At 44.1% G+C, this 21,949-nt stretch overlaps 2 protein-coding genes and 1 long non-coding RNA gene across 3 annotated transcripts; 2 read left to right on the top strand and 1 right to left on the bottom strand.

The window, feature by feature from the left end:
* The first annotated feature begins 4,217 nt into the window (after positions 1-4,217).
* Positions 4,218-6,455, top strand: LOC108157092 (myosin-9-like). The gene has a single exon (XM_033388430.1). It carries the CDS (start codon positions 4,218-4,220, stop codon positions 6,453-6,455), a length of 2,238 nt encoding a protein of 745 aa, XP_033244321.1.
* Positions 6,456-6,922: 467 nt separating this feature from the next.
* On the top strand, positions 6,923-8,606 carry LOC117187259. The gene is made up of 2 exons (XR_004472002.1): positions 6,923-7,373; positions 7,432-8,606. It is a non-coding gene; the product is annotated as an uncharacterized LOC117187259 (long non-coding RNA).
* A 9,346-nt stretch (positions 8,607-17,952) lies between these two features.
* LOC108154322 (probable palmitoyltransferase ZDHHC24) lies at positions 17,953-19,051 on the bottom strand. The gene has a single exon (XM_017284581.2). It carries the CDS (start codon positions 18,963-18,965, stop codon positions 18,057-18,059), a length of 909 nt encoding a protein of 302 aa, XP_017140070.1. The 5' UTR covers positions 18,966-19,051; the 3' UTR covers positions 17,953-18,056.
* Positions 19,052-21,949: the final 2,898 nt, after the last annotated feature.

The raw sequence follows: 21,949 nt of genomic DNA, 5'->3' as shown, positions 1-21,949 counted from the left end.
ATGCACGTCGACGAATTCCTGTATAGGGTTCGTTCTCTGACATCCTCCACTTTAAATACCGATTACGAATTACTCTGTGACAATAGGCATCTGCTTTTCTCGTCTAAAGCCTGCGATTGGTTTTGGAACTTCCATAGGAAAAACCCACAATTTTCTTAGCAATCCTTTTCTGCTTCGTTTAGACAACGAAGCGATGATGCTAGGGATGATATCGACTTGTGGGAGTTGATAAGAAAACGCCATCAGAGAGATAGTGAATCGTTTGACGATTAACAGACGGCCGTTGAAGAATTAGTGTCCAGGCTCTCACACGAGGTTAGCGAACATAAGTTAGTAGACATTTTAAAACGTAACGCAAGAACGCCCTCAGATATTTACACTTGCATCTCAAAATCAGCGATCGAATTCTTCTAAGAGAAGAAGTTCGCAAACATGAAAACTTCTGTAAAGACAACCATAACCCTTTTCCACGAGGTAAATTCGGCAAACCGAATGTATCGGAAATACTTACGGATAACGAAGATATAGAGGAAGAAGATGTTTCGCAGAGATATCGTAAGAAACTAGTATGCTGGAACTGCAACTAGGAAGGGCATCGTTTTGATGATTGTTTAGGAGAAAGGCGAATTTTCTGCTATGGTTGTGGTGCTAAGGATATTTATAAACCTCAATGCGTCAAATGTAACTCAGCGAGAAACTCGAAACGGGATGTACCGACCGACCAAGAACAGCAATTAAACAAAAGTAAACCAACTACCTTAAGAGGGCTTTCCAAGGGGTAGTTGACGTAAAACCTGATATGATACTTCACAATATTTGTACAGGTATAGATGTAGCGACTCAAACGATGGAGAGTAAAGAGTTGGATTCAGAAAATGTGAATATGTAGTTAAATTGATAGTTAAACCCAAACGATCGACGATACGAAGACGAGCATTCTGGAAAAAGGTCCAATCTGTTCGATAACGTTTAGTCTCAGCAGTTATTCTGAGTTCAGATAACCGATTGTACACGGAGATAATGTTCGAAGGGCAAACTTATAAAGCTTTGCGAGATTCAGGATCAACCATTAGTTGTTTGGGTGGGAGAGCAGCAACCTCTTTAGCACATCACCCACAATCTCAGAAGTGTTTGGGAACCATACGAACTGCCAGCAACGAAGCTTATTCCGTAGTGTCCAAATTGGTGGTTCCGATTGAATTCCGTGAAATAAATAAGGAAGTAGAGTTCTTTATCATCCCAGATTTAAAACAAGATGTTTATTTAGAAGTTGACTTTTGGAAAGCTTTCGGTCTTCTATCCCAATTATTGACCCGAGAAGAAACTGTGAGCTGTTTGCAGAATAGAGACGACATGTTTACGAAGTAAACCCCTAAAATGCGTTGAAACCCCTAAAATGCGAATGAAGAACAAAGGAAAAAATTAGAGGCGGTAATAAGAACCTCCCGTCATATGAATGCGACGGACTAGGTCGTACACACCTAATACAACATTCTATGGTAATCAATGCCGAAGTACCCGTCAAACAACGACATTGGCCCAATTCACCCGCGAAAGAGAAAGTGATGTTTGAAGAAGTGGAGAAGATGATTAAGCTGGAGTGATAGAACCTTCAAAAGCCCCATGGAGTAGCAATTGCGTCCTAGTAAAGAAAGGGAACAAGAATTGGTTATGCCTTGATTCTCGAGAGATCAACAATTATACCCGAAAGGCACATACTTCCACATATAGATGGGATACTCAGTCAAATACATAACTGGACTCAATATAGGAGTCTTCACGCCAATACACCGCGTTTACCATAACTAACCGACCGCTCTATCAATACAAAGTTATGCCTTTTGGTCTAACCAACGCCTCACAACCCCTCTGTCGCTTAATGGATAAGGTAATACCTGCTAATTTGCGTAAGTGAGTTTTTGTTTACCTCGATGACTTACTGATTCTTTACGACGCTTTCGAATCCCACTTAATATTACTGAGAGCAGTCGCGGTACACTTACGAAAGGCTAATCTTATGATAAACATTGCCAAGTCGCAGTTTTGCATGCGTGAGATTAAGTATCTAGGGTTCATCATTGGATACGGACAGGTAAAGACGGATCCGAGTAAAATTTAAGCTATTAAAGAATTCCCCTTTCCCAAGACGGTGAAACAATTGCGAGTGGTACCGTCGTTTTGTCCACAATTATGCAACGGTAAGTTGCGCCCTCACTGAACTATTAATGAAACCGAAAGCGTATGCGTGGAACCCTTTGGCCAATCAGGCATTTGAAAAACTTAAACAGTGCTGCTCTCAGAACCAACATTCACCAAAGCACAGGGTACTCGCCCTAGTTCCTAACCTTTGGACACAATATGATTCTGAATGGCAAAGACTATGAGTTGCTTCGCAGCTTAAAACTCATATCGGAGGATAGCCGCATTAGTTATCCGGAAGCACTACAAACCATTCGCGAATCGTCAAAGAAAAAGGTGAAAGAGTCACATGAACAAAATGCTAGAAGTTGCTAGAATCGAAAAATAGAGTTTAAGGTTGGATAGCCAGTACTTGCACGTAATTTCTGTCAAAGCAATGCTATTAAAAAGTTCAATGCAAAGTTAGCGCCGGTTTTTATCTCAGCCTTGGTATTTAGACGAGTTGGCTCACCCTATTAACAGCTGAAGAATGAACAGGGTAAAACTGAGGAATATTTCACCTCAAAAACATACAAGTTCAACCCTAGGCAACTGTCCTTCTTCTGTTTAGGCCTCGCCAGTTAAAACTACCGCTTCCTAAACTCAACGCAGCTTGGGAAGTATCGCCTTCGCGTTTAACATTAACTCTTCTTATTAAAACAAGATAAGATATTAATTATAAGAGTGAAGTAGCTTAAGCTTCTATTGAAGAGCTTAAGGTCTAATTTAGAGAAGCAGCGTAGATCTGTGGGAGTTATGTTTCCGACCCCATAAAGTATACATATATATTCTTGATCAGCATCAATAGCCGAGTCGATTCAGCCCTGTCTGTCTGTCCTTCCGTCCGTCTGTCCGTCCCTTTTAGCGCCTAGTGCTCAAAGACTATAAGAGCTAGAGCAACGATGTTTTGGATCCAGACTTCTGTGATATGTCACTGTTACAAGTATACTTCAAAAGTTCGCCCCGCTCACTTCCGCCTTTACAAAGGACGAAAATCTGTGGCATTCACAATATTGAAGATACGAGAAAACTAAAAACGCACAATCATAGAAAACTACCGTATCTATGAGATTGCTGAATCTGGATCAGATCGGATCATTTTTATAGCCAAAAGGAACAAATTAATTTGCGGTGGCTACGCAGCGCCCGACGACATGTTCAGACACGTTTTCTGTCTCTCCCGCACGCACACATTGTCGCTCAATGTAGCCATACTATGTATCGGGTATAAATGTAGAGTTGCGGTCGCCGCAGCAACTCACAACGTTCCCCCTCCTTTTATGTACTTTTATTTATACAACGGCATGTGGCTCAATTTAAAGTGCCTGGGTCCATAACCTGTTGTTAATAAATACAGTGATCGTTGTATGATTTGGATATAGATTGTATATAGTATATTTGTAACATATGTACATATGTATGTAAATATGGTGTTTATTTGTTACGATAGTGTCGGCGGTTCGTAATCAAGGAACTGAGCCCATCAGATACATATTACATATTATAGTCGGGGTAAAAAAAGCAATCGATGACATATAATTTTATACATTTCAACAGTTTCTACCCACGAATTTTGGCTATGATAACGTTCCGATCTGATCCCAATACATATGGAAATTGGCTAAATTTGGAAAAACACTTGATTCAGTGTAATCACAGTGTTTCTCAGGGGTTTGGATTCATAATCTGATTTCTCTACCTCTTATATCGCTTCCTTTTGGCTGTTACATATATACATCTACACGAATCTAACTTTCCCCTATACGAGTAATCATGTCCCGAGTTAAAAAACTAATAATCCGAGATCAGATTACTGAGATCACTTACATTTTGCAGAAAATAAGGCTGGCCGAGCCTTAAAGAAAAAGTTTGAATTACGTACAATTGACTCAAACGAATATTTAGACAGTCAGATTTGTTGCCTGAACAGTTTATTTTGTTTTTAGTAAGCAATTTTTACACATTTTTTACAATTTGAAGTAAAATAAAATTTTCATTGAACAATACTAAAATTTTCGTTATATGTTTTACGGATTGACATGGCTAGACAGCGCGAGAGCCATTTGAGCCACGAGGGTGACGATGAAGATATCACAGGCTTCTCAACCGCGAATTCGGTGTCAGATATTTGCGATCAATGCTGCAGCATACAACAGGAGCAAATGAAAAAGTTAGAAAAGCAGCTCCAATCCAAGTCTAACAAGCCACAAACCCTTGCCCAGCAAGCTACCGATAATCGAGAAAAGCTTGATGTGGGGGAGAACCGCCGGAGCATCTTAGAGGAGCAACTGAAGCTAGCATTTCAAGAGATGCAGCAATCGCAGGACATACTGGTAGATTCGCAGGCGATGTGCATGAACCAGGAAGACGGCATGGAGAAGCTGCGGGATTATAAAAGACGTCTGGAGCAGAGCAGTGGCCAGCTGCAGCAGACCATCGCAGAGTTGAATGAACATCATCGGGCACATTGCCATCCGCTGAAGGGGTCTCTCGGCTTGGCCCAGAGCCGATGCAGGCAACTGGAGTCAGAGAAGATTCACCAGCAGCAGTACGTTATGGAGTTGGAGGCCAAGATCGCATCGTTTGAGCACACCGTTGGCCTCCTGAGTAACCATTCCAATTGTGCTCAGGCTAGGCTGCATTCGATCGATGCTCTATTGCTAAAGAATCAAACACCGCAGGGTGTCACCGCTTGCCTCAGTCACGACGATCGCATGGCTCGCCTTCATCGGGCTCTAGCTAATCCCAAAGAGACGACGGATGAAATTATCAAGCTACAAGAGCTGCTGAAGGAGCGCGACAGGGATCTGCACTTGCTTCGCACGAAGGATAGTCAGTCCCTAGGGAAACTTACCGCTTTAAGCGAGGAAAAAACGCGCCAGGATTCGCGCATTTCGTGTCTGCAAAAAGAACTTAGTGAACTACAACAAAAGGCCACAAGCTATTCGCAACTGCAGCAGCAAATTTATCCGTTAATAGCAGAGCGGGATGCTCTAAGGGAGCTCAACGAGAAGAGCGACAATCACCTCAAAGGGATTCAAGCTGAAGTGCTGAGACTGAACCAAGATAACGGAAATCTCAGACAGAAATGTTATCGGCTGATCCTGGATAAGTGGAAGCTGACTGTTAAGCGGGTCAAATCAAATGAGCTTCGCCTGGAGATGGATCGCAAACGTGATCTGTTAGTTCAAGCAAAACTGAAGATGGATCGGCTGTCAAAACTGCACGCGGAGACTTCTCGTGAAAATGAGTATTTTCGTGAACAATATGCCAATCTCAAGCGAAATATGCAATCCGATAAAATCAACTCAGAGCAGCTGGTCAACGTGCTCAAGATAGAGAAGGACAATCTTCAGAAAGAGCTCGACAACTTGCAGAAAAGATGGGAGCGAGAGATGTCCGCTAATTGTAGCAAATGTCTTGAAAAATCGAAAGGTATTAGAAAGGCTGAGCTTCAAATGGCGAACCTCCAGAAGACAAACAAAAGGCAGGCAAACATAATCAAAGAACATTTGGGGAATGTGGATCAAGGTAATCTCTTGACAGCGGATGTCACTGTGTTCAAGAGGAACGTCGAGCAGCTTAAGGACTACATTAAAGAGCAGAAAAATGTTGATAAGTCGGTCACTCCCCACGATACTTCAGAGACCTGCCAGAGTTTCAGAGGCGCTACGGAGGCGTCAACGACTTCGACAGAGCTCACCTACGAGCACATCAAGCAGATTGAGCAGCGATGTTGCGATCAAATTGCGGAGGAGTCTAAGAGCTTATCTTCTCAGATGCGAAAGGCAGGGGAGAAGTACCAATGTCTTCAAGCCAAGTATGAACAGCGCCTGAAGGAAGTGGAGCTGCTGATGCGCACCATTACGGAGGAGCGTGCCCAGTCCTCGAAAATTCTGGACGCTAAGAATGCCGAACTAAAAAGCATTCTGGGGAAAAGTCGCGAAAAGGAACGACTCATAGCCGACCTTCAGCACGGCTTCGACGATGTATTTTCTAGCATTGATTCCGAGCGCCTAACGATGAAGACAGTGTTGGAACAGTGGGAGTCGCAAAAGATGCAGGTCTTGCAGGTGGAGAAATACTGGCAGGATCGGATTGCTATTATGCAAGGTCACCATCAGCAGGCCATGGAGACTGCCCAAAACCACAGGCTCTACGCAGAAGAGAAGGCTATAGAGTACCAAGAGTCGCTGGCTAGGATGAAGCAGCGTATGAGCCAGGAGCGCAGTGCATATCAACAACGAGAGCCAAGTGAGACCGAGCGACGCCAATAGTACCACATACAGTGCTACAGTGCTTTTCCGATACGACATACTCCATGCAACATTTTACCTGAATTTACTTTTGGCATAGTTTATTTTGATTTTAATTATAAATTACAAACTAATTGTACAAATTGGTCTTTTCTTACCTAACCTCACTTGACCTTAACTGGTAGAAAAGCCGGCTACTGTGTGATCGACAGGACCTTGTGCCGACATATCCTGGGGCCAGAACAAAATAAATTGATTTAATAAACCAAGGCGAGCAGCTGAGGTCAGAGAGTCGTGGCCGCTGAGGCTGAAACTTTTAATGTTGATAATTGAAATTGAAACAATAGACATTAAAAAAACAAACAATATCGTTCTTTAAGCTGCAGGTTTGTAATATTCGACGCTTGTCGTGCCTTCTTGTATTTTAATTATCCACGGCTAACTCCCAAAATTACAGCCTAAAACTAGGCCGTAAAAAAGTTCGAGTTGAAGATCTTTTGAGCTTTGATAAAGCTTATCAACAGCTGTTTTGCGACCAAGCGGCAACGCTTTGATATGCAATTTTTCTGCCATGCACTATATTTTATTAAATATTGCTGTGTCTGGATTCTGTATAACAGAAGAAGACCATAGAAAGTGTGGAAAAAACGTGGGTTGCTGTACTTAGTCGTCCCAGCCTCTTTCTTTTTCTCCTCGTGACCGTCAGAGTGACCGGTAGTGGAAAAAGAAGTCTTGTAGAGCTGACCCAGTTCTCTAAACCAAGGTCAAGTCAAAGTCAAAGCCTAGTGCAAGTGCCAAGTGCGGCTCAAAGTGATCATTTAATTTGAGTCGACGCGCCAGTTATATATTGCCAATACTGTGGCAGCCGTTCGACCATTTGGAAAACGAGCGCCCACAGTGTACTAAAATTTTTCGAAATAGTGGTGCAATTCTGTTGAGGTAATTATACACCCAGCTACAGCGACCCGTTGAAAAATGTTCTGTTCTTTCCGCGTAGGATTAGCACCACTAGTATCTACGTATTGAAACGCTGGTCTAGAAGTTACGGATTGGTTATTCCCGGAGACCTCTATTGGCCACGTGCCCGTGCCACCGGTTAAACCCCCACCGTTTGAAATTCGGATGAGGCGGTAGCCGAGGGCATGGACTTGCTCCTCCAGTAAACCCGATCGGTGGGCTCTGCAAGCGTCGCCGGGACCCGTTCGACCCATGGGGATGATCTGACTGACTCTTCAAATACCCCAGTCGCCTCACGAGCCATCAAGTGTGCGGGTGTACCTAACCTCACGCCGCAGATGGACCGCGGTCATTGACCCTTGGCATCGGAAGCAGCTGAAGTAACCTGCGCCCGGTACAATCGTGTGCCACCTTCAGACCTCGAGTAGGAACTCGGTCTCCAGCCCGGAAGCATCGACCCCGCCTCGGATTTAGTTATATTTTCTATCTTTCTTTCGACATTAGACCCGATATGCGAAACCCTGTTTTTTTATCCGCTTTCTGTTTAACTACGTTCTTTTGATACGGAAAAAATTTGCAACATCCAATTAAATGCGGTATAAACAAAAAGGGAATTCCTATCCATGGGCTAAATCGAACTTGAACAAATGAGTAGTGTATTAATACCGATTATTTTTACAGTTTTTTGATTTTGGTTGCCACGCATTCATCTCATCATCTATGCAGATACTCATCACAATCACACACATCATCATACTCCTCCACCCATCAAATCATCTCATCCAACACACAACGAAAGATCTTTCTGCGTGGGAGTCAAAGCTATTAATCGTATCGTAAGTGATTATCCTGATCCAAGTAAGCCATCTGAAAAGAATGATTTTCCATATACCCTATTTTTGTCTGGTTTTGGCACTGACCAAGTTTACGTAATGAAGTTTGAAGTTTTCTTGTTCCTATGATGAACACATAACCTAGCTCGTGCATTTATATATACCTACTACTAATCATTATTATAGATTTAAGATCATTATACCCTACCTCGCCCCTATGATATTCTTTCCCCAGTATATGCTGTATAGTAATACCCTATAAATGTAAGACAATATCGAATAGCAGGCTTATATTCGGGACTAAATTCTATTAGCGTTAGGTTTTATAGGGATTTAAATGAATAACTATGGATTGCTTAAATAAAGTTAGTTTGGAAATGAACCAAGGCTAAATATCTTATATCGGGACCATGCAACCTCGTCTGACGGAGATGTGACCCACCGCCGTCTTTGTTGGAGGGATCCTGATTGTTAATAGGTGGCCCTGAAGGATCATGGTAGGGTGGGCGTTCTCGCCAATGGGCGATACCGCAGCCGACAAAGATCTGACCGGTGATCTTCTTCGTTTACGTATCCATGCTGATCTGTCCCTTTGACCCCCGGTATCCCGTTTCCTAGTATCCTTTCCCTACTCGTACGCGATTTAATTTTTTATATAAATTCTTATCTCGACCATTTGCCAGAGCTCTGAATGGGTAGTAAAATATCCTCCATGCCCACACCCCGCCGACCAGAGACAAAAGCCGAAGCCAGCGCGTACTTCCTACTCCCGTTTAGCTAATATCAGCTCCTAGAACCTGTACGTTGTATGCTACAGGTTTTCACTGGAGGATGCAGATGGAGGACGATAGAAATGGCAGATGACAGCTGGCAGACGGGGTAGATTTATGCACATTAAAAAGGTTTAAAGAGGTATTTATTCTTGGTCAGAACTGAAAGTCGAGTCGATATAGAAATTTCCCGTCTGGGTATTTTGGGCCTGACAGCCGTTGTTCCATCGGTAGTCGTAAGAAAAGTGCGGATTAGTTGACATATCAAACTCAAAGTGTATCTGTATATCTCTCTCCTCGTCCATGTGTATTTGTATCTCAATCTCGAGCTGTGTCTGTTTATGGTCCTCCTTCTTCTCCCGTTTCTGTATTTGTTTCAGTACCAATTGCATTATTGATGAGCAGTGTGTTTTTTTTCTGCCATTTGCATGCATGCTCGGCTCCCGGCACTCGGCTATTTATAGTCCATGGTTAACTCAATTGAAGAGTCCTTGGCCGCAACTTATCCCCTGCCCAGTCCCCAACCCACTATTCAGAGCCCACTTCGCCACCACCAACCGACATGCTCCGCATACATGGCCTTGCCACATGTTTTCGTGCTGATTTCCATTTGGTTGCTCTTTCTCGAAAGGATAATTCCGAATCCCATCCAAATCGGGCGTTCGGAATTTGGGTTTGGGTTGGGTAAGAAAATCGAATGATGTTCTTTGGATCAAAGGGGATTTATCCCAATATAGAATCATGTCTAAGAAGCATTGGTTAAACACCAATTTTCAAAGACGATCCTCTCACTATCTTTGATCAGTGCTTACAGACATTTGACCTATCCTTCGCCTTTGAAGAGTATACCCAGCCGTGAGTATTCCACGTATGGCCGGGATCTCATCTTGAATCCACCTTTTCTTCGATTTGTTTGCATGTCCTGCGCGTGCCTCCCATTTTCCATTTCCCGCTCGCCTGCACCGCTGCTGATGTGCCATTTGTTTGCCTGCCACGTCAGCCGGACAGGAGCGTGGAGCATTCAGTTTACCTCGTTTGTGCTGCCACTCACAGATTTTCCATTGACCTTGAGGGGGGCGTGGGCGTGGGTGTGGGTGTGGGTTGGAGCTGTGTGGTGAATGTGGGCAGTGGAGACCTTGACAAGCTCATAATTAAAGCATGTCGCTATCTGCGGCCAGTGTCTGGCATATTTTGCGTGTTATCTTAACCAAGTCAGCCACTCCTCCTTCTCCATGTAGAGGTGCCCGTTAATGCCATAGGTCCTATTCCTGCAACAGTAGCCATTCCAGCCCCATCCACAAGGTGTTAATCATTCCACTCGGCGCACGTTTCGTCTTGGTTTCCTTGGGTCATTTGAGGGTCTTCCCTCTTCTCTTAGAGGACCACCTTCTATTTCCTTACCTTGTAACTTTCCCCTCTATTGTCCTTTATTTGTCGACATATTTGTTGTGCGCTCCCCGCCCGCTTTGTCACTTTTCCATCCACCGCCTTTGGAGGATGTTGGCTTTTATTTATTTGTTTGCCTTTTGTTGACAGCAATTTAAACGCTTCAATGGACTACTGCCCCGCCTCCAAGCCACCCTCTCTCACCCTATCCTTCAACCGCCCTCAATCCGTTAGAGCGCAAAAAGGGTTTCGCAAATAAGTTTTACCTCGTAAATTAATTTCTCTTGCTGTTGGTAAGTAGATACAATTTGTATGAGATGGTGAGTGGGAGAATGAAGGAGATGGAGGCTGGAGTGGATCCCCGCTCAAGACATGACCTCCGCTAAAGGTCAAAAGGATTTCGGAACAGCTCATTAATTACTCCCGAACAAAGTGCGAAATAAAACTCCCAAAAAATCAGGAAAAAGCAAGAAGGAAATACAAGAGGCATCGGAATCGAAGCATTTAATACCCTTGCACATTCTTGCGTTTTGAAGGGTGGTACATGTGGCAGTTACCTGATATATTAATCCGATCTTGAATCTTAACTCTTTAGGGACTAGTCGGACGACCGTATCGACTCAAATGTTCATCCTATATAAGATTGAAAATGCATTTCTTCTCTGCTTTTGTAAACATTACCCGAAACCAAAGAGTATTTTGATTTGTATTTCGATTATATAATTATATTTGATAATTTCATTTATTTAATATGTAAATTCTGGCTCTGGTTTCGTTTCGTTTGGGCTAATTTCATTTGCGGATTACCAGAGTGAGTGGGAAATACAATAAATATGGTTTTTGCGCCATACATTTGGGCGGGCTTAACCATTCATTGATTGGGTATGGTTAAGGCTCTTTGATTTATTATCGTAATACAATTGCAGCGATATTAAAGTATTTAAACGGTGAAAACGTGTAAGCTTAAACGTGTCAAATGGTCGTTGCTTCGCTTTTAATATTGTTTTTTTGTTCAGAAATACTTTAATTTCTCTAACGGAAATGCGCAAATTTAAAGTACAATAATAATAATCTATAATAACAATAAATGCCATGAAAGCTGCAATGAGTAGATAGCACTCAATTAATTCGCCAATGAAGATGCGTTCTAATGGATCCAGGCTATAATATCATACAATTCCATTTCCAAAACAAGAAAAAAAAAACCGAGAGCAGGTCTTATTAATTAAAGGTAGGCCGTGCGGCAGTTGTTGGTAATGAGATGCGATGAGAGCAGGCGAGAGCGAAACTAGGAGAAAAATCCTCCTGCCGGGAGGCAGTGCATTTATTCCTTCCCTTATCATTCCCACTCAAAGCGAGATCTGCAATAATCTTTGAAAAGAGGCATTTTGGTATTTCCTCTATTTCTTGTTCGCATCCCTCTCTCTTTCCCCTTCTGACTATATCCTGTCACTTAGGGATCCACTTTGCTAGAGAGCAGATTTATGCTTCGCTGGCTTAGGCGCCCACCCCCTACGCACAAAAGCCGTTTTCCGCTGGATGCCTCTCTCTGCATTGCTTTTTGGTGGAGGTGGGGGGTTGGGTTTACGGGAACGGGTACCCTTAGACCCTGTCGAGCTTATCGCGTAAGGGTAGGAGGAGAAGGAGAACGAGAGGACATGTGATTCAATTTACTTCGATTAGGAATCCCAATTCGAGGGAGGGAGATGGACAGCTGTGCCTTGTCAATGCTGACAGATTTATAGAATGTCAAACGGAGAACCTTTGAAATTAAAACGGTTTTTGCTTATCAACTTTTCCGTTCCGGCGCGATAAACAGACGGCAGGCCAAAGAAGAAGATTCATCGGTGACATCTGCTTGGGGCATGTGTGTTTTCGCAGAAATTTGTTAGGAGAACGGAGAGAGAGAGAGCATCCTAACAAACAGCCAAAACTGTTTGATATCCGGCTACGACGCCGGTTGCAACTTTGCCGCCAGACGGCGTCCGCCCCGGCCAGACGACACCACGTGCTCGGCAAGACTCCGGGACACGCGGGACTCACTCCATCTCCATTTCCATCTCCATATCTATACCCATTCCCCGCTCCCATCTGTCACGTTCCCGGCTGCTGGAATGCTGTCAACTTTATTGGGCCCCGAGCCGAACCTGCACGCGCCCCCGCACCAGCACCCGATCCTGCTGCTGCTCTGGTCTGTCAATCTCCTTCGCCACGTAGCCCAAAACTTCCGGCCAACACATATTTTAACTTCGGCTAGCATATGGCATGTGGCAAATCGGATTCCCCCCTGGTCCATGCTCGAAAATCCCCTTGAATACCCTGGCAAACGAGTCTTTATATCCATCCGTCATCATCGACTAATTAGTTCAGACGTAATAATATCTGAACTTTCTTAATTTTAGGACATCATTGTGTTATGTTCAATGTGATCAAAATATCATGTGTATAACACATAATGTAAAGTTCTAAGATTCCGAAAGGGTATTTGAAGCCTCGCCCCACAGAAGCTAGCCTTAATATCTGAATACTGGGGTGACGGGGTCCTCCATTATGGGCATTACATTGCACGTGCCTCCAGGACACGACGCGAGGGAACCGTTAAGCGTTCTGGCGGACAATTGAAAAATTAACAGTATTTATTTATGATGAACAACAAAAAGAAAGGAGGGGCGAATGGAGTGGAGGGAGATGGCACCTCATTCGCGATTCCACAACCGAATTCCCCCATCACGCTTGCCACGCACCCTGCACCCTGTACCCCGCACAGCAAAGCACTCCCTCCTCTGCAGTGCGTGCGTGGCATGCAAAAGTGGCGAATGCCAAGGGCCAGGAGCCGGAGCCGGAGCCGGAGCCGGAGCCGGAGCCGGCCAGTTGCAACAATTTTTTAATTGGCGCGGAAATTGCTGATGGAATTGACGGTATGAAAGGCAATTTCGGACTACAAGCGCAGGGCCGTTGGCCAATTTGTTGTTGAATGGACAAACGAGGGGGGAAAGGGTAAGCGAATGAAATATGTAAAAACTCATATTAAACGCGGGAGGGTGAGATCTGCGGTCTCTTGATGTGAGTGCACTGAACAAAAATGTAATATTTGATGGAACAAGAGTGGAATGCTCGCCTTGGGAGCGATACTTGTCATACCCTTCCATATCAATATGTCGTTCGATTTCGATAACATGGACAAGACCTATTCATTCTACCGGACGTCCCTAGAAAAGATTATCGGATACTGTTTTTGCAAACGATGGAATCAAGATATCACTAATCTGAACATCTTTTTGAAATGGTTATACCCGCTGAGAGGGTTTAACCATATACTCGAGTTTATTTAATTAAAATTTTAAAAGTATCACTTTGATATTTTCGAAAGCTATGAAATATAAATATTATAGTGGCAACCCGGCTCACTTGCTCCGCCTAGAGAGATGTACGAGCAGGTGTTTTTTCTTCTTCTATAATTATGTTTATGCTTGGAATCCAGACGTATAAGAATTGGAAATGGAGCCGAGTTGGGAGACGCCTAACCCTTGAGCCATAAATCGGAAAGGTAAATGGAAATCAGTGCAAAATTATAGGACATTAAAGCCATAAATAAGGTGGAAATAAAGGAAACACCGATCGGCTGGAGCCGTTTGACAGGAAGGGGGAATGGAAATGGGACCTGAAAATAGGGGAATCGGACATGGTCATTTATTTAATTTTTCGCACGATTTCAACAACGATTTCCCAGCCGCAGGACCAAGGACCAGTTCGGAGACGAGAAGAGAGAGAGAAAGCGAGAGCACTGGGCATGATAGAAACATCAGTTAAATGACCGCAAGGAATGGGTGCGGTGTTGGGGGTGGACAAAGGAACGGCTAGGTAGGGGTAGGTAGGGAGAAGGGTGGGAAATGAATGTGTGTACGTGTGGGGGAGGGTAAGTTAAGTGGAAAGTGGCAGCGTGTGAAGTGCCTGGCAAATAAAGGGGGTGGGTGGAAGGAGGATGGAATAACAAGAACGGATCACAAGCAGCTGCAAATGCAAATACACGAAGAAACAGACTGAGAGAGGGGGAGAGCAGAAAATGTCCCCGAAAAAGGTGAAACATTTCGTGAAAATTAAATTACCCAAAGACCCAAAGACACGACACAAATACATTGATACATTGAAACAGAGAGGTAGAGGGGTGAGAGAGAGAGTGGCAGAGCGAGACAGGGAGTGTAAGTGCAAGCCGCATGAAATGTATGCAAATTTGCAAAATTCTAACAGCAAAACCAAGAAACGGAAACAAAGTGGAAGCAAAGTGTTCAATTTCAAAGGAAATATTGCAAAAGAATTCCCCCGAAAACCATGCAAGAAGTGAAGCGATGCGTGGAGTGTGAGCGACGAGCCACCCCTTGGCTAACACCCCCCCAAAGCAGACAGCAGCTACTGTAATAGTAACTGTAACAGAAGCAACGCTAACATTGCTGCCATTACAGTCCACACTCTTCGCTACAGGGGAAATAATTGCGAAGCAAACAAAAGGAAACCCGAATCAGAAACAGAAACAGAAACAGAGGCAGAGAAAAGGCAAACGAAAATTCATAAAAACTGTCGCGGGCCTCTGCTGCGACTGTTGTCCGCTGCGCTGCTTAGCCGCTGCTCACTTTGGGATGGTTGCCATTTGTCCATCATCCATCCAGAAGCAGAGGAAGAGCAGAGATACGACAGAAACAGCAGCAGAGATGGCAGCAGAGCAGAGCAGCCAGCGTCAGCTTCTAAGACGCTAGAGGAGCAGCACATGAAGAAAGAGCTGCTCCAGTCAATTGCTTTTGTTTGTTTGCCAAAAGAGAAGCGACGGATAAATAAGGAGTGGAATGGGGACTCTGGACAATTGACTTTACATTCGAAAATGGTCGAAAATTGCTTATATTAAGTACACGAATTCGAGTATTATGCAGTGGCCACCCTGTATGTTGGCCATTATGCGATTTGACTAATTTGGCGCCATTTCAGCGCACTTTTTGTCCTGTTTAGGACTAAACTCCAGCAAAGAGAGAGTCACCGTTATGATTACAATGACCCCCATGATCCCGACCAGCAGTCGCGTGTCATACCAGTCGTAGTTCTGGCCCTGGTAGCAGTCCCCCTCTTGTTCCCGGTCCTTTGAAGAGTCGCACGATGTTGGCAGATGCTTAGCGGTAAATTTTGTCCTGTAGCCAAAGCCAGCAGCCAGAAGGAGGAGGAGGAGGAGGGCGAGGACGAGGACGATTCAACCAACCAACTAACCAGAGACGGAGGCAGGGACAGAGGTAGTGGCAGTGGTAGTGGTTGCTATCTGAGGACACATTCTCCTCCGCTCTGACTATTCCTCCTGCCTCCTCCATCAGCTAAAGGCCCGCAGACTAAAGTTCCTCTTCGTACCTCCTGCCTCCTCTCAGTGCGAGAATTCCCATTTCCAACCGAGCTCCATTCCAGTTTCCATTCCCCGATAGGCAAACGTTTTCGTCTCCCGCCGTGGACCCTGTTGACGGCACATTCAAAAATCCACAACAGATGCCATGACAGGTCCACCTTCCTCTGTTCCCATTCCCCTGTTAGGCCCGTGACAATGCGGCGTATGATTATTTGACTGCTAATGTGAGGAAAGTCGTCACTCCCCCTAGACCCGGACTCCGCAGAGTGGTCTGTGGTCTCGGTTGGATCTTTGTTCCCTCCGATTCGGGCGGAGTTTACTTTAAAGTTGATTCGCCCTTAAAAATGCTGGCCAGGCAGAGGCACACGTATCAGCAAATATTGTCCTCTTCTATGCCATCCTGTTCAGTCCTGTCCTGTCCTAACAGGAAGTTGTCCAATTGAGTGCGCTGCAATCAGAAATCAGACTTGGCCCCATATCGGAGGTCATCAGCCATCAACCATCAGCCGGCGGCAGTGGAGACGGAGGCGGTAATGAAAGTAAAGCTCTGCTTAGACATGGCCAACGCTTATGGCCGGAACAAATGTCGCTGGCTGGCTCCGGGACCCTTCCCCCGTCTGGCGGCTTCTTTCCGATTGGCCAAAAAGTGTTGACAGTGCCATTTCTCAGCGGACTTCCAGTGCACGTTCCGTGCGGAAGAGAGGTCGACCGGAGGCAGATGCTCCTTTCCAGCTCTGAGTTTTGATTAATGGTCATCGCTTTAAGCCGGCGGCGACTTTTTTATTTGGCAATTATGTTGTTTAGACCTCGCAACAGATTTCGCACCTCGAACATTTTTCATGCAACGGCAACGGCAACACGCCCACGCCGCCGTCCTGCCCCTGTTGGACTTTGATTCCATGTTTCGAGGCTTGTCAGTGACATGCGCCGTCATTAATTCTCCTCGAGCCCATCCCCAGGCTCCAGTCCATCCTCGGAGTAGCCCCCAATCCCTGTCCTGTCTCAGTCGCCTTCATTTTTCAAACGGTTTTTGGCTTTTCCTGACACTTGACAAGTGTTTTCGACTTGCGGCAAAAGGTGTCACAAGCCAGGGACTGATCTGAGGTTTGAGGAGTGCAGAGAGTGGAGAGACTCTTCCGCCAAGCCAATTCGGTGGGATTTCGGTGAGGCGAAAATTTATGCAAATGTTAAGCGTTTAATGTTGAAAGGAAATGCTCGTTTAGTAGACGAATTTGGTATATCCTAACTGGGGTAACTGTCAAGCAGGTTAATGAAGGCATCTTTATATCTCCAATTTTTGTGGATCAAATCAATCCGATTGTCCAGATAAATGATGGTTACTATAACTGTAACTGTAACTATCTTTATCATTTTAAATGTTCCTTCAATTCTTAAGCATTATTCTGAATGTTGCTCATTTTTTCCATTGATATAAAATGCATCGTAGCTTTCCAGTTGTAGTCTGGAACTTGGCACGTGTGTTCTTCAATTTTGTTCTTCTCTTTTCCCTCTTTCTTATTACATGCGCTCTCTGCAAGGAGAGTTTACTTACATATGTTATGTGTTGGTACTGAGAATACAGCACAGTGGTCTTAAGAACTAATTTTTTGAAGAAATTAAAGTGGGCGTAAGAACTAATAGTAAGTATATGTTCAATTTTATTATTGGATAGTACGTCTACAATATTTCTACATTTTAACATTCTATGCTTTTATTTTCCCCTCAATCTATCTTTCTCTTCATTAAATGTCTTTATCTTTTCGTTCCTATGCCTGTACCTCCATTTATACGCTATAAATTACTATTATTTACATTTTTTTCTATATTTAAATACTACTATGGGCAGAGGCAGAGTCCAGATAGGTTAGTCGTGGAATCTCATCTTTGAACACTCATTATTATATCATTACATTTCTTTGTCGTTCATTCACCTCATTTATTTCTACATATCTTTAGTTTTCTCACTGCACTCGCTACTACCAACCCATCAAAATACATATACCCTTCTCTTACAAAGCAAACCAGAAATTTGCAATTCCATCCAGCAATCAGATAAAATATAGACGCGTGACCATCCCACCCTCATTTCCATTCCCATTCCCATCCAACCCCAACACTCGCACCGAATTGGCAATGGTAATTAGCACATTGAATGGCGACACGAATTGCCGAATTAAATGAAGCGAGAAACTCGATTGTCTGGCCAAAAGCATGGGAATTGAGAATCTTTAATCGAAGCGAGCGTCTATTTAGTACAGGGGAATGATGTTGATGGTTTCACAGTGGGTTAGTGGGATATCTAGACATCCGTGTGCTTGGTCATATGCCACTCAGTGCCATCGCTGGGCAGGGGACTATTGATGTGCGACGAGAGGAGGGTCCAGAAGCCGCGCTTGCCCAGCACCTGGCGGAAGTTCTTCATGGGTCCGAGGTCGTAGGTGCGGTCGGATATCATGAAGCAGGTACTGTTCCGGTAGACCATTAACACTTGAGTGATGAACATGCCACCGGCGGCAATGGCGGCGACTATGTTCAACTTGAGGACCATAGATGTTATGATTTTCCAGCCCGTGGATGGGTCTGTTCTCGGCTGCCCAAAACTCAAGATCAGGAAGGGATCCGCAACGACAAAGGCACCAGTTGTCCACACATAGATACAATTGTAGACCAGGGACTGGAAACTTCCCAGCGTTCCGTAGAAGAGAAAGACAAGGAAGTAGCGCTGATTGCGGTGGCCGATGCAGTTGGCGGTGAAAGTGCAGTGGTGGTCCCGCTTCAGGCAGCATGCCTTGCATAGGCGGCAGTGCCAGGCCCGCGGCGGAACCATAATGTCGCAGCTGGCACAGTAGTGCCACAGGTGCGCCTCATCCGGCGGCGGCCGCAAGAGGTGATCGGGCAGCGCCTGCACCGAGGTGTCCGTCCAAAAGCAGATCCACAGATTGCTGAAGATACTGTACACGACGAAGATGCTCCAGAATAAGTTTATCTTGTACCACAGACCGTCGGGGTCGGTCAGATCTGGCAGTGCGTAGAGCATATCGTAGAAGAGCAGGAACCCGATAACCGACACCAGCGTCGCCATAGAGACCGGATGCAGTACGGCCTGGATCTTGGTGTTGTGGCGATCCATGAAGTCGAGGGCCACCTCCTCCCAACAAAATAGGATGCACATAATCTGGCGCAGAATCAACTTCCGAATTTTAACCATACAAATAATTATAAATCTATTATTTGGGGAGTGTTTTAGTAACTTGAAGAAAATTTCGAACGCTCTGACTGATTTGATTTAGAAATAAATGACATAATCGCATCAGGCAATGAGATGTAAAAAAAATCTGCTATTTGTCTGGGAACAGAGCTGTGTTTGTTTCTAATGGAAATTCAATTCCAATTTTCTTTTTACTTGTAAGCGGCTTAACGTGAAATTGCTTTTCTAATTGTTGAGACTGGGGCTTAATAAGAATCGGAAAAAATATGTAAAAATGTGTGTGTGTAAGTATTTGAACGCGGTTTTGACTAAAGGCCTGTTCTTCTGAATGTTAAACTTATAAAAAAAGATATGGTTGAATTAGCGCACAACCCGCATGATACTCTTAATTAGATAGTTTAACTTTGAAATTGAATATTAATGCAACGAAATTTTGATACACCAACAAAAGAGTGTACAAACAATCCTCATAACTCCGAACAACAGCAGCTGAATTTTATGTCAAGAATATAAACAGGGCGCAAAACAAAACAAAAAAAATTTATGGATACACCAGTAAAGTATACAAAATAGCTAGCAGACTCCAACCCTCCTCCCAACCGCTCACGACCCAGCCGTGGTCCGGGTCGGCAGCTGTCGGCCAGGTTAGACCGCAAAAGCAACTGACAGAACTGACACAAATGTTGTCTATTTCGCATAAATTTTTATGAATTATTAATATGAACTAAGCATTCCCAGTACGCTAGGGCTGGTGGGCGGTAAGGTTGCTGCTTAGAAGAGTAAGTGGAGGGAGGAGAAATTTGAAGGAGAAGCCGCGGTTTTCCATTTTAGGTTTGCGGTGGGGGGCGGCAGAGGTAGTGTGCTTTTCGTTTGCATAAAATATGTATGCAAGGAACAGAACGGACTTTCCTCACTTCATGGCTAAATTTGTTTGCCATCTTTGGCCTAGACCGGATGCAAGCAAACAGCCATTTTGTGCCGTGCTGTGCTGTGCTGCCATTTCCGGCAGCCACTTCGCCACTTCGCCCCTTCGACGCGCTGTCAATGTGTTTGTCAGTCAACCTGTGGCTTGACTTTGTCTCCCATCCCATCCCCTCCGTCTTCCTTTTCCTGTGTGGCTCAGTGTGGCACTTTCAGTCATTAGCATTTGCTCAAAAGAAGAACACACACAAAAAGAATGGCAAGCCAAGAAAAGTTTGAGTAAAGTAAAGTTGGCAACTGGTTTTGGCCAACTTCTCGCATAATTGCCGAGTTTTGCTGCTAATTTAAGATGATTTCCCACCCCGAGAGAGACTGAGATCTGCCATCCTGCCGGTGCGGTGTCTTTGTTTGATTTCATTAGACGGGGCAACGACGACGCTGAGAAGACAGACTTTTGTCTTTGTATATGTCTACTCGTAGCTCTACTGAAAAGTTATCCCGGTTCCAGTTTTCTTTTTCATTCACTTTTTGTCTTTCCCGTGGGGTTTTTTCTTCTTCTGTTGGCCCTGTAACTGTGTAATTTGCAAGCAATTACCTGGCAAGGGGCACACCTACACCTACACGACTCCTCTCGTCTTCCCACTCCCTATAATCTTCTGCGGGGTCCTTGGAATGTAATTGAGTTTGAAAAATGTTTAAAATTAGATATGTGGCCCAGGCCAGGCCAAGCAGGTGCGTGCATGGCATACATAAACGTTTGGAAAAAACTGATGAAAATTGTTTGAAATCCGCAGAGGCGACAAAGTGATGCACTACCTACGTCTAGAGAGAATAATTATGGTTTTACTTTAAAAATGATTTATTTTTATTTTGTTCAGATTTTTTTGATTTGTTCAGAATTCAACAAAATCGATCAATATCTTAGTCAATTATTAGAAAGTTGAAACCTTTGAATTTAATCTGCTCACGACAAAAATGTTGTTATAGGTCTGGTCAGGATCTGAAATATCCCCCAAAATCTTGTGCGAAATATAAAAACTTGTAGTCATGTTGAAATCCTTCTTCATCCAATAATTTATTAATATTAATAATAATTGCTGTCATCTCTATGTCCTTCGATGCATTTCATTCTCTAGCCCCTTTTGCAATTTTGGGATAAACAAAGTACATAAATACTTGCCACACGTGTGCCGGCCTCATTGGCGTGTCTGTATTGCTATGTGGTATGCTATTAATATTATTACGAGTACGATATGTGGGGATATGAGTTTTTTTCAGGTTAAGGCTCTCTCAAGTCTCGGCAATTAAGGTGCCAGCCAGGTCGATGCTTAAAACATGCGGCACACTTTAATTTATTTCGCTATTTATCTAAGCTTGGCATACATAGGTCGCAGCTGCACAGCCCCCCATCCCATCTGACACTGCCTCTCCTGCCACAAGTCGAACTGGAGCTTGCAGCAGTGGAAGCAGCAGCTTGCATCATTTATTTGAATACTCGGCTCTCTGCTCGCTTGGCACCTGGTCTCGATTTATTGTGCTCGATTGCTCTCGACCCAATGCAGCAAGCAAAATTTTAATGAACCATCAAACGGCAATTGAAGCTGTTCAATGTTCGGCGGCAACGTTGCGTATGGGTGATTTTCGAAAGCAGACATCTGCTGTGCTGATATTGCTACTCCTCATGCTTCTTCTTAGACTGGTTTTTGCTCCTTGCAATTTGGGGGTGTACTGTGTTGTGCCAAAAAAAATATGTTTTGCTGCCTGGCATGTAAAATATTTGGCACTCGGCACACAAAATGGCTTGTCATTTGTGCGAAATGAGTTGGAAGTTTCACCTAAACGGAACGAAAATTTCGCTTTTCCGTCCACCCTTCTCCACCTCTGCTCTCCTCTGTAAAATTTTCTTTATTTTTTTATACATACATTTTTTTTTCGCTGTGCGCGACATATTTTTGCTCCACTTATGATTTTGTTGTTGTTTCATTTTCGTTTTCATAAATTTTTCATTTTTGTTTGACAATGTTTTGCGCCTTCGACATGTGTTTGCAATTTGCATGAGGTGA

Source organism: Drosophila miranda, chromosome 2, assembly GCF_003369915.1.
Source record: "Drosophila miranda strain MSH22 chromosome 2, D.miranda_PacBio2.1, whole genome shotgun sequence".
NCBI lineage: Eukaryota > Metazoa > Arthropoda > Insecta > Diptera > Drosophilidae > Drosophila > Drosophila miranda.
This window is presented reverse-complemented; position numbering and strand designations above follow the sequence as displayed.

Coding starts and splice junctions, on each gene's coding strand:
- LOC108157092 (XM_033388430.1), top strand. CDS start 4,218: ATGGCTAGACAGCGCGAGAGCCATTTGAGCCACGAGGGTGACGATGAA.
- LOC108154322 (XM_017284581.2), bottom strand. CDS start 18,965: ATGGTTAAAATTCGGAAGTTGATTCTGCGCCAGATTATGTGCATCCTA.